The sequence below is a fragment of the Anomalospiza imberbis genome (genome assembly GCF_031753505.1).
Source record: "Anomalospiza imberbis isolate Cuckoo-Finch-1a 21T00152 chromosome W unlocalized genomic scaffold, ASM3175350v1 scaffold_31, whole genome shotgun sequence".
Lineage (NCBI taxonomy): Eukaryota > Metazoa > Chordata > Aves > Passeriformes > Viduidae > Anomalospiza > Anomalospiza imberbis.
The window spans coordinates 183,109-196,087 of record NW_027099315.1 but is presented as its reverse complement, the minus strand read 5'-3'; the positions used below and the strand labels follow the sequence as shown (position 1 = coordinate 196,087).

At 40.3% G+C, this 12,979-nt stretch overlaps 1 protein-coding gene across 5 annotated transcripts in view; it reads left to right on the top strand.

The window, feature by feature from the left end:
- LOC137465553 (nipped-B-like protein) overlaps window positions 1-12,319 on the top strand; it is a 194,679-nt gene extending 182,360 nt beyond the window's left edge. For 4 of the 5 annotated variants that reach the window (XM_068177630.1, XM_068177629.1, XM_068177632.1 and 1 more), the window contains 7 exons: window positions 1,647-1,754; window positions 6,612-6,812; window positions 7,217-7,363; window positions 9,256-9,551; window positions 9,876-10,050; window positions 10,593-10,778; window positions 11,341-12,319. In XM_068177630.1, the coding sequence (XP_068033731.1) occupies window positions 1,647-1,754; window positions 6,612-6,812; window positions 7,217-7,363; window positions 9,256-9,551; window positions 9,876-10,050; window positions 10,593-10,778; window positions 11,341-11,706 (1,479 nt within the window). In that variant the 3' untranslated portion in view covers window positions 11,707-12,319. Of the gene's footprint in view, window positions 1-1,646; window positions 1,755-6,611; window positions 6,813-7,216; window positions 7,364-9,255; window positions 9,552-9,875; window positions 10,051-10,592; window positions 10,820-11,340 lie in introns of all 5 variants that reach the window. The other variant, XM_068177631.1, reaches the window with a different exon arrangement.
- The last annotated feature ends 660 nt before the right edge of the window (window positions 12,320-12,979 follow it).

Sequence of the window (12,979 nt, the reverse complement as noted above, 5' to 3'; positions counted from 1 at the left end):
TTTACAGAAAGCATATTTTGAAATTTAGATTCCAAATGCTGTATTTTCTTGTCTTTGGATCAAGATCTAAAAGCCCAGCGAGTGCCTAAAGTGCATGTGCAAATGTACATTGGAGCATATTTCTGTTACGAATTTCACATGTATGCCAAGCTCTTTTCTTTAATTCTTTATTCTGAAAACTGTGACAGCTTGTCTCCACCTCAATTCCCATGTCCTCCAAACACTATGGAATTCCAGAGTCAATGTCAGAACTTCAGTTATCATCACCATTATTCTTTGCTTACATAATATTTTTGTAATTATTTGTTTATAACACAACCATTGTACATGTTCAATCATAACTGGTGGTGTGTGGTTTGGGTTTTTTTTAAATGGCATTTTTTGTAGTGTAAATTGACTTTAGAGTTTGAGAGAACTGGAAATACTACCTGAAACTTCACACAACTTCTGTCACTTATAATGCCTCCGAGTCTCAATGGATATCAGTGACCAGTGGTGTCCCTCAGAGGTCTATATTGGGATCAGTGTTATTTAATATCTTCATTAATGACACATACAAAGGGATTGACAGTACACTCAGCAGGTTTGCAGATGACATGAAGCTGAGTGGTGGACGTGACACATCTGAAGGACAGGGCCATCCAGAGGGACCTGGACAAGCTCAAGAAGTGGCCCATTGGAATCTCCTGAGGTTTAACAAGACCAAGTGCTGGTGCTGCACCTTGGTCGGGCAATCCCCAGGATCAATCCAGGCTGGGGGATGAACAGATCGAGAGCAGCCCTGGGGAGAGAGACTTGGGGGTGCTGGTTGGTGAGAGGCTGGACATGCCCTGTCCGTGTGCGCTGGCACTCAGAAACCCCCTGTGGGCTGGACTGATCCCACAGTGTGGGGAGCAGAGCAGGAGGGGATTCTGCCTTTCTACTCTGGTGAGACCCCAACTGCAGTGCTGCCTCCAGCTCTGGGGTCCCCAGCAGAGAAAGGACATGGACCTGTTGGAGCAAGTCCAGAGGAGGCACCAAGATGATCAGAGGGATTGAGCACCTCTGCTATGAGGAAAGGCTGAGAGAATTGGGATTGTTCAGCCTGGAGAAGGGAAGCTTTGGGGTGACCTACCTGTGAACTTCCAGGACCTGAAGGGAGCCAACAAGAAAGATGGAGAGGGACTTTTACAAGAGCATGTAGTAAAAGGATGAGGGGAAATGGCTTCAAACTGACAGGGAGTAGGATTAGATTAGCTATTAGGAAGAAATTCTTCCCTATGAGGATGGTGAGGCCCTGGAACAGGTTGCCCAGAGAAGCTGTGACTGCCCCATCCCTGGAAGCATTCAAGGCCAGGTTGAACGGGGTTTTGAACAACCTGGTCTAGTGGAAGGTGTCCCTGCCCATGGCAGAAGGTTGGAACTAGATGACCTTTAAGGTCCTTTCCAACCCTAACTATTCTATGATTCTATGATAACATTGGTCTTTTGTGTATTTTGTACTATTTGCTTGAAAAAAGTAGTCAAGTTGTAAGTTGCATAAAGCTTCCTATTCTAGTTTCTGCAGTAGTCAGAATATAACATAAACAATACTGTAATAAAAGAGCAAAGAGTGAGAAAGACGAGATACAATGACTAAATAATAATTTCATTTGTTTTTTTTCAAGTGTGTGCCGTACTTAATTGCTATGGGCACAGATCCAGAGCCCTCTATGCGAAACAAAGCTGACCAGCAATTGGTGGAAATAGACAAAAAGTATGCTGGGTTCATTCATGTAAGTAATTCTTTTATCATTTTACAAAATACTGTTGCATTCTCTGGTGACTCAACACTTGGATAGGCCTCAGCTGCAGAAAAATAATATAAATAACAAATAAACAATAACTATAAGCAGTTGTAAAGAAGATCCCAGCTCTTTCCCCTGATTGGAGATTTCTGTTTGTAGAAATAGAAAGGATATAATAATTTGAAGCATCTCTTCCAGTCTAAAAATTCCTTTAATTTATAATCCACAGTAGTGTTTTCCTCACTGAATAGTATGTTAAGAGCATTTATTTGATAAGAGGTAAGGACAGCTGTTTCATAATGTTTAGCAATGATTTTCCTGTATTAAGAGAGAGCACTTTGTAAAAGTAGAGGTCAGTATATATATATATATATATGTATTAAGACTTTAAGACATCAATGCTTTATAAATTATAATCTAAGCAGAAGGAACATAGGAAGATTTTAAGAACTGAGGGATCTTGCTCAAAGGAAAATCTGAGGGCTAAGTGAAGACTTGTGGAGCTGTGGCATGGTGATGATAGTTCTGCTAAAGATCTGAAATTGAGTTGCTGCACCCCTTCCTTATTTCAGAAGGCCTCAGTCTTAGTTTAGTGTGTATACTACATTGTGGGACTTTATAAATCTAATTGTATTCCACTGAAATTTGAGTATTGCACTGTTCATGGCATCCAAAGAGATACCTAACTGAAGTCAGACCTCATCACCGTCTACAACTCCCTTGTGAGGGGAAGAAGAGGGGCAGACACTGATCTCTTTGTGACCAGTGACAGGACTCGAACAAACAGCTGGAGCTGTGTCAAGGGAGGTTTAGGTTGGATATCAGGAAAAGGTCCTTTACCCAGAGGCTGGTCGGGCACTGGAACAGGCTCCACTGGGAACTGGTCACAGCATCAAGCCTGACAGAGTTCAAGAAGCATTTGGGCAACACTCTTGGCACATGATGTGATTCTTGGAGATGGTGCTGTGCATGGCCAGGAGTTAGACTCGATAATCCTTGTGAGTCCCTTCCAACTCACCATATTCTGTGATTCTGTGAATGAAGTGGTGATTGGCGGCCATCTTGGCCACAGTGACCACTGAGCAATCAAGTTTAAAATCTCTGTTCCAGGAGGGAAAGTGCCAGCAAAACCTCAACTCTAGTCATGAGGAGAGCAAACTTTGGGCTGCTCAGGGAAATATCAAGTAAGGTCCCCTGGGAAAATACTTCTGGAGGTGCTGGGTCCATCAGTGCTGCTCACTTTTTAAACATCTCGTCCTAAGGGCACAGGAGCAGACAATTCCCAGATGTCAGAAGTCAGGCAGGCAAGGCAGAAGGCCAGCGTGGCTGAACAGGAATCTTCTCTTGGAAATAAGGCTATAAAGGAAGGTGTGTGCCCAGTGGAAGCAAGGTCAGGTGGTATGGGAATAATACAGAGATGCTGCTTGCCACTGTAGGGAGAAAATCTGTGTGGCCAAAGCTCAACTGGAGTTGGACAGTTGTGCTGGTTCTGGCTGGGGTAGAGTTAATTTCCTTCCCACAGGCTGGCATTGGTCTGTGTTGGGGTTTGTGTTGAACACAGAGTTGATAATACAGAGATGTTTTTGTTATTGCTGAGCTTGCACAGAGCCAAGGCTTTTTCTGCTCCTTGTACGCTGGGGAGGGAGCTGGGGATGCATGGGAGGTTGGGAGGGGACACAGCCTGGACAGGTGACTCCAACTGACCCAAGGAATATTCCAGACCATATGGCATTATGCTCAGTATGTAAAGTGGGGGCAAGAAGGAGGAAGGGGGGGGGACATTTGGAGTGATGGTGTTCATCTTCCCAAGTCACCGTTCAATAGGATGGGGCCCTGCTCTCCTGGAGGTGGCTGAACACCTGCCTGCCCTTGGGAAGGGCTCAATGAATTTCTTGTTTTGCTTTGCTTGTGTGTGTGGCTTTTGCTTTTCTTGTTAAACTGACTTTCTCTCAACCCAGGAGTTTTCTGGCTTTTACCCTTCTGATTCTCCTTCCCATTCCACCAGGGTGGGGGTGGAGAGGGGGACTGAGCAAGAAGCTGCATGGTGCTTAGTTTCCAGCTGGGCTTAAACCACTATTGTGGGGGGCAATAAAAAGAGCCTTTTTAAATGTCAGCAGTAAATGGCAGTGCAAAAATGACATCAGCCCATTCCATGATGAGAATGGCCACCTCACAAACAGGGACATGGGCGACACAGAGATGTTTAATGCTTTCTTTGCCTCTGTTTTCAACACCAGTGACAGACCAAGGGGGTCCCAGTGCCCTGAGCTGAAGGACCATGACTGTGAGAATGATCAACTCCCAGTCAACCCTGAAAATGTGTGGGTTCTGCTGTTCCAGCTGGATCCCTATAAGTCTATGGGATGTGATGGGATTCATCCCAGGCTACTCTGAGCTGCTGATGTGATTCCAAAACCTCTCTCAATGATTTGTGAGTGGTCTTGGGAATCTGGAGAGGTCCCAGCTGACTGGAAGCTGGGGAATGTTGTCTCGATTTTCAAGAAGGGCAAGAACGAGGCCTCCAGTCTCGCCTCTCAGTCTCGCTTCAGTGCCTTGTAGAGTTATGGAGGAGATTATTCTGGAAGGTATTGAAAAGCGCCTGAAAGACAATGCAGTCATCAGTCACAGCCAGCACAGCTTCATGAGGGGAAAGTCCTGCTTATCAAACCTGATTTCCTTTCATGACAAGGTAACCCACCTGGTTGACCAAGGGAAGCCAGTTGATATAATCTTTTTGGATTTGAGCAAAGCTTTCGATACTGTCTCTCCCAGGATCCTTCTGGACAAAATGTCCAGCCCCAGCTGGATAAACACATCATGCAGTTGGGTGAGCAACTGGCCCACGGGTGGGGCACGAAAGATTATAGTGAATGGGGAGACATCAGACTGGCAGCCTGTCACTAGTGGGGTTCCACAGGGCTCTATCCTTGGCCCTGTGCTCTTCAATATCTTCATTAATGACCTGGACACAGGACTGGAAGGGATACTGAGCAAGATCGCAGACAATACAAAACTGGGAGAACTGTTGACCCCACTGAAGGCAGGGAAGCCCTGCAGAGAGACTTTGATCAATTAGAGGACTAGGCAGTCACCAACCATATGAAGTTTAAAAAGGGCAAGTGCCAGATTCTTCTCCTGGGATGGGGCAACTGTGGATGTACAGACAGACTGGGGAATGAGAGGCTGGAGAGCAGCTGTGGGAAGGGACCTGAGGGTCCTGATCGATGACAAGTTGAATATGAGTCAGCGGTGCCCTGGCAGCCAGGAGGGCCAACTGTGTCCTGGGGGGCATCAGGCACAGCATCACCAGCAGGTCAGAAGGGATTGTCCCACTCTGCTCTGCACTGGGGCAGCCTCATCTTAAGTCCTGGGGGCAGTTTTGGTCACCACAATATAAGGATATAAAGCTATTAGAGACCATCCAAAGGAGGGCACAAGGATGGTGAAGGGCCTTGAGGGGAAGCCGTATGAGGGGCAACTGAGGCCGCTTGGTCTGTTCAGCTGGAGGAGACTGAGGGGAGATCTCATTGCAGTCTACAACTTCCTCATTAAGGGAAGAGGAGGGGCAAACGCTGATCTCTCTTCTGTGGTGACCAGTGACAGGACTTAAGGGAACAGCTGGAGCTGTGTCAGGGGAAGCTTAAGTTGGATAGTAGGAAAAGGTTCTTCACCCAGAGGGTGGTCAGGAACTGAACAGGCTCTCCAGAGCAGTGGTCATGGCCCCAACACTACCAGAGTTTAAGAACTGTTTGGACAAACTCTCAGGCACAGTGTGGGATTGTTGGGGTGTCCTGTGCAGGGCCGGGAGATGGACTTGATGATCCTTGTGAGTCTCATCCAATTCAGGATATTCTATGAATCTATGATTCTTGAAAATTGTTTCAATTTGGGTACCTGGCTGTAGTTGGTAAACAGATCATCTGTATGTTTCTAACACAGAAGCAGTTCACAATACATTTTGATCTCTACCACAAATTCTGTTTAAATCTGTATGCTTTCTCAAAAGGCAGTAGTGTGCGTCAGTGCGTGTTTCAAAGTTAAACTTCAGATGAGGAACCACTGTATTTGTTTTGGTTTAGGGTAAAATTGGGAGAGTACTCTTAAAGGGGTTCCTCTAGAAAGCAGATTCAATTGGCCCCTCCCCCTCAACTGGTTTGGGAAAAAAGTATTTCTTTGGAGAAAAGTGGAAAAAACTGTTTATTAAACAAGAAAACCTAAACAATATTAAACAATAAAAACTTCTTGCCACTCTAAAAGAGGGACAAACTCAAAAATCTTTCCCCCCCCCCAAGGTTGCAGCTCGGCTCACTCAGTTTCTTATCAGTCTCTCCGGGGCTGGAAATGCCGTGGCCCAGGCCCGGCCCACTGGGCCACAGGTGCGAGCTGCCGGTGCTCTTCTTGGTGTTCAGTCTAGAGCAGGTTTGAGCAGGTCGAAAGAAATGGAAAAGCTACAGTCCAGGGAGCTTCTTTGCCTCAGCTAACTAAAACTAACTAAAAAGCAAAGGAGAGCTCTGTCTCGCTGTCTGTCCATCTGCAGACAACACAGTCCAGGAGCAGGAATGTGGAGGAGTGAGTGCAGTTTCTGGAAACAAACTCCATGCTTCTTCTCCCCCCCTTCACACCTGAAACAAGTCTTAAAGGTGCAAAACCTATTATTTAGCATAAACAGGACAGACGATTGGGGATAAAAGCATCATACAGTCAACCTAGGACAACCACTTAAAAGGAAAAAAGATTAGAAAGTGGCTAGAAGTTTCTGTTGTCAGGCATTTGTTTACTTTCCACTTTCAGTGTTACTGCTTGAAAGCAATGATTTAAATAAAAATAAGTACTTTTCCATTTCAGATGAAAGCAGTGGCTGGTATGAAGATGTCTTACCAGGTACAACAGGCAATTAATACCTGCCCACAGGATCCTGTGAGAGGTTTTAGACATGATGAATCATCCAATGCATTGTGTTCACACCTATACTCCATGATTCGAGGGAACCGTCAACACAGACGAGCATTTCTTGTTTCCTTACTCAACCTCTTTGATGATACTGCAGTAAGCACCACATTTCCTTCATGTAAAAAAATACCATTGCAAGCTTAAGTTCTCCTTTTGTAATATATTTTTATGACATAATTATTGATAGCTTTATTTCCCTAAGGTACTTTGTTTTGCTTTATAATATAAGGTATTTACCTAATAGAATGCATTACTCACTTTTGCATCATTCAGTATCTTTCTGTACTCAGTTTAGGTTGTTTAGGAATAATGTATCTTTAGGTATGACTAAATTTTGCACATATATATATGTTGTTTAGAGTGCGTTTGGGGGGAATATAGAATAAAATTTGTGATTTCTTTTTTGTTTGTTTTGTTTTGTTTTAAACTGTTAGGAACACAGGATAAGTGTATAATAAGATATTTGTATGTATATTTATATGTACTTTTTTAACTTCCAGAAAACAGAGGTGAATATGCTCTTGTACATAGCAGACAATCTAGCCTGTTTTCCTTATCAAACACAGGAAGAGCCACTGTTTATAATGCATCATATAGACATAAGATTATCAGTTTCTGGTAGCAACCTACTACAGTCATTTAAAGAGGTATGTGCATTTATATTTTAGTATATTTATTATGGTGGCAGCATAAGCTTCTATATAATTTGGTCAATTTTTCTGTGAATACAGTACCATTATTATGATATGGACCAGTATTGTTAGTTTGTAACTGGTAGTTAAAAAACAACCCTTTCTGTTCTGGCCTGTATCTGGTAGACACTAGTTGAAATTTTTCCTTATATTGCTGCTTATGTTATTAAAAATGAATGACAATTTTTGAGATATTAATATTAAATCTATATAATTCCATAATATTTCTGAATTAATTGGAATTAATAAAAATTGCATGCATAATTTTAATAACAAAATCCCATTTACTTTTTCTTTTGTTGTCAAGTAGCTGATGGCAGTGCCATGTGTGTCACCTAGGAGAATTTAAATACATTATTTATTGCAAGAAAAGAGTATGCAATATGTATTTTCTTAAGGTAGCATATAAGAACCCAAATAATGGTATAGCATCTGTTGCTATGGCAATACACAATCCTGTAAGAAAAAGGCCTTTGTTTCTTGTGCTGTGTCCAGTTTTGGGCTGCTTAGGACAGGAGAGATATGGAGCTCCTGGAGTGGGTCCAGCAGAGGCTGTGAGGATGATTAAGGGACTGGAGTACCTCTCTTATGAGGAAAGGCTGAGGGAGTTGGGGCTGTTCAGCCTCAAGAGGAGTCATCTGTCAGGGGACCTTATCAAAGTCTGTCAGTGTCTGCAGGGAAAGGTCAGAGAATGGACAGGCTCAGCTCAGTGGGGCCCAGCAATGGGAGCAATGGGACAAGAGGAATGGGCAGGAACTGATGCCCAGAAGGTTCCATCTGAACTTGAGGAAGAACTTCTCTGTGCAGCGACCTAGCACTGGAACAGATTGCCCAGAAAGGGTGTGGAGTCTCCCTTGCTGGAGATATTCCAGACCCATCTGGACACAATCTTTTGCCATGTGCTCTGGGATGACCCTGCTGGAACAGGGAGGTGGAACCAGATGACCCACTGTGGTCCCTTCCAACCTGACCCATTCTGTGATTCTTAAAGACTTCAGTGTCTTCATTTCCTGGACAGCTTTAACAGTAGAATGTCCAAACTGTCAGGAAACAAACCCATTTCTAGAATTTTGAATCTGACTAGTAAGTACAAGTCAGAGTTGATACCTGGAAAGAACACTGCTTTAAATTCTCACACTACCAAAGTCAATTTTTTAATTTGCTAGAAAAAGACAGCATATTCTTTAGATGTGGGACCAGTATGTAGAGGATGAAATCCTGCTTGGGACATCTTAAGTTCTGTGTTATGAAAAAGCATACTATGTGCAGTAATAATGCAGGTATGAAATTGTGTAGCTCTACAAGTAGTAAAACTGGATATTATTAATACTGTATATGCTGATTTGAGGGGCTCTCTGGTCAGCAGTGTAATTAGTGTCATAGGATTTTAACAGAGACAAGGATTAAAACCAGCTTGGACTAGTTTGTACCAATGTACATATGGAAATATATGTAACATGCAAAAATTATATTCAGGTGAAAAAAAAAGAAATTTTCTTCCTGATTTATTGTATTTGGCTTTTACTTCATTTTACTGTCTCCGATAACAAACTTGAGCAGTCTTTTTAAGAATAACATGCTAGTGGAGTACTTCTTGCTTCAGTTCTTTCTGTAACCACCTTGCAAAAAAAGTGGACTTTGGATCAATTTTTCAGGGACCTTGAATTCAGCTTTTTTTGTCATAAATTATTTTAATCTTTGTATATAAAGTTATGAAAATCAAGTTATGAATTAATAACATTGTTCAGGGAATTTTTCCTAATTTAAGTCAATAATGATTTTTTAGAAATGTACATGGTGCTATTTACCCTAATTTTGGAATGTATGTTAACTTCTCTGTCTCACAGTCTATGGTGAAAGACAAAAAAAAGGAAAGAAAGCCTTCATCAGACGAGGAGACTGAGAGTGACAGTAACAGTGGTAGTGAGAGCAAAAGTGAGGAGGAAGCTTCTAAGCCTCGGAGGTTACGGAAACGAGTAAACTCTGATTCAGATTCTGATGAAGAAAATGATATAAATGCCGTGATGAAATGTTTACCAGAAAATTCAGCTCCTTTAATTGAATTTGCAAATGTCTCCCAAGGCATATTATTACTTTTGATGCTGAAACAGCATTTAAAGAACCTCTGTGGATTCTCTGATAGGTAAGGATATTTAGACAATAGGCCATCTTGTTATCTAGTGAGTTCTTTGTAAGGATTAAGTTTGGAAGAAGTTGGAGGGAGGTGTTTAGTTGATTGTTAATAATTGCAGTAGATTTGTATAAGAGAAAAACATAAATAGAATTGGTTGAATGTAATGAAACTGGCTTAGAAAAAGTAATGATTTAATTTCTTACCAGGATGTCTATTATATACAGAATGATTAAAATATAACTACTTATACTGAATATTTTAAAAAACTTTTCCTTTAAATTGTTTTGGACTTTGCTTAAAAGCTCTTTCTTCCCTTTTGTTCTCTTTAAACAGTAAAATTCAGAAATATTCTCCATCTGAATCTGCAAAAGTGTATGATAAAGCTATAAACAGGAAGACAGGAGTACATTTCCATCCAAAACAAACTCTGGATTTTCTGCGGAGTGATATGGCTAATTCTAAGATCACTGAAGAAGTGAAGAGGAGTATAGTAAAACAGTACTTAGATGTAAGTAAAGTTGCTTTGCAAAAAATCTGAAATCCTTTCAAACTAGGCAACAGTGTAAACTTGAAAGTAGATGCTGATGTATTGGAAGAAGATTTCAAAATGTTACGTTTCTGGTAATCTTTTGTGATGGATCTATGATAACTCGCAATTTCCTTTCAGGATGTTAAACAGTATTACCTTTCAAAGTAGTCTAATAAAGTTAAACACAAGAAAAATTAATTTCGACGGAAGGGTATTTATCTTTGCAGAGTATTTTCTAATTTCTGACATCCATCTTGTATAACTCTACCATATAACTTGTTCACTTTATTCCTGACTGTTTCTGTCATAGGAACAGAGACTAGATCTAGTGTATTTACCCTTTTTTTTCTTTTTTCTTTTCCAATTCTTTAAAATATTAACTAGAGAAAAGTTTTCTGCCATTTGTTTTACACTGTTTCTTTAACTTTTCATTTGTTTTTTATTGAATGTAGTGTGGTATGAATGTCTTTTTAAAGTTTGAATGTAAACTGATCTGGTTTTTTGGGGGGTTTATTTAATAGTTCAAGCTCCTTATGGAACATTTGGATCCTGATGAAGAGGAAGAAGATGGAGAGGTGTCAGCTAGCACAAATGCTCGGAACAAAGCAATTACCTCACTTCTTGGAGGAGGCAGCCCTAAAAACAATGCAGCTGAGACAGAGGATGATGAAAGTGATGGGGAGGATAGAGGAGGAGGCACTTCAGGGGTGAGGCGGAGGAGGAGTCAACGTATTTCACAGCGTATTACGTAAAATTATTTTTATGTGATTATAAATGTCAGTCTATTATATTAAATGTACACCAAGTAATGTAATCAACATGAAAAAAAGCATTTTGTAGATAGAGATTCTCTACTTAACCATTTATACAAGTTTTGTAGAAAGTTTAACAGAAAAGACAATAAAAAAAACACAAACTAGAAAATGAGATTTATCCCATATAAAAATTTATTAATTTTCCTTTGGAATGTACTGTGTGTTATCCTTTTTATTGTTGCCAAGTTTTTATGTAGCTTTATGATTCGTGTGTATATATAATTTTATATATCAATAAGAGATAAAGACACGGGTACAAATTAAGAGTATGTGGTTTTACAAGGATATGTTAACCCCTTGGCGCTGGCGGTCGCGGTGCGTCTCATTGCCGGCAATGGAATGTGTGCCGAGTAATCCCAACTCCCGGCGTCAAGGGATTAAAAGCAATAAAAGCAATAATTTCACTAAAGTTCTTTTGTGTAACACTTGGTCTTTTTTCCCCCCAATGTTTTAGTCATTGAGAAGGTCAAAAAGAAATTCAGACTCTACAGAGTTGGCAGCACAGATGAATGAAAGTGTTGATGTCATGGATGTCATCGCTATTTGCTGTCCAAAGTACAAAGACCGACCACAAATTGCAAGAGTAGTACAGAAAACCAGCAATGGCTTCAGTGTTCAGTGGATGGCAGGCTCCTACAGCGGCTCCTGGACTGAGGCTAAGCGCCGTGATGGCCGCAAACTGGTGCCTTGGGTAGACACTATTAAAGAGTCAGACATTATTTACAAAAAAATTGCTCTAACAAGTGCTAATAAGCTGACTAATAAAGTTGTTCAAAATTTACGATCGCTGTATGCTGCCAAGGATGGAACTTCCAGCTAATGAATTTGTACACACAGCCAAATTTACAAGAATTGAAATAACAGAAAAACTTGAGATATCAACTTTCTGGCAAAAAAAAAAAAAAGAATCTGTTAAATGAAGAGTAAGAATGGAATCTGGGACGCAAGAAAAAAGAAGGAAATATTTGGTAAACATTTATGTGGGAGCTTCCTTCGCTGTTGTGCAGCAGAAACTTCTCAGTTCATTTTTACTCCCACTGTATTATAGTTTAAAAAATTGCTTATACCTTGAAAAAAACCTTTCTGTTAAAGAAAATAAACAAGTGAATGTTGGAAATTAGTCTGTTAATGTTCTTAATAAAGTGTTCTTGGAGTTTAACCTAGCAGCGGATGGCTTTATTTAGCGTAGCCCAGTTTCCAGGTAAGCATTGTTTTTACAGGCTGTAAAGTGGCAGAATCTCCCGGATATATAATTTTTTCTGTTGAGGGGAAAAAAAAAACCGCATGCAGTATCTATGACCTATCTGCAGGAGGAGTTTTTGTAAATGTAGATTTTGATGTATTAGGTCACCCTGAAATAATACAAGAAAAGGGATCCCCAGCAAATCTGGTGGAATGCATACTGCAATAAATTTTTTTACTTCTCTTTGTTACTTGTCTGTTTCCATTTGAATTTCTTATTGTAAAGATCTGTTTAAATCAATTTATATTATTTTGTGGTCTTTTATGTAAAATTTGCTATATTAGTGGTTTTCAAAACAAGACAAAATATTGTTTATACAGTTTTATAGACTTTCTGAATAACTAATATCTTTTTGTTTTTATCCCTTAAAGGGTGTAAACACATGTTAACTCCAGGGGTTTATTGTATCCTGCAGTATTTAGGATTAACTATATGATTTAGCACTGTGCCAAACACATTTTCAAGAGTACATTTTGATATGAAAAGAAAATATAGTTTATTCCTTGTATGCTTCAATTTCTTTCTAATGCTGTCCAAATGGTAATTTATGATAGTTTAAATTTGGGGAAAGGTGAATGACTATTTTGCTTAGGCTAACTGGCCATGTACACATTTCTCTGGGTTAATATAGAGAGGTTTGTGTCAAGAAGAGTACCAGTATCTGAGGAGTGAATGGATATGAGTCTGGGCAATTATGCTGCATTCCTTCACAAATGAATTTTTTTAAAAAATGTTTGTATATTAGCCTATTTTTTTTACTAATTGAAAGATGTTTTCACATTTTGTAAATTGAAAAAGTACTACTGAAGTACTACTGAAAGCTTTCAGAAGCATTTGTTTTGACTACGTT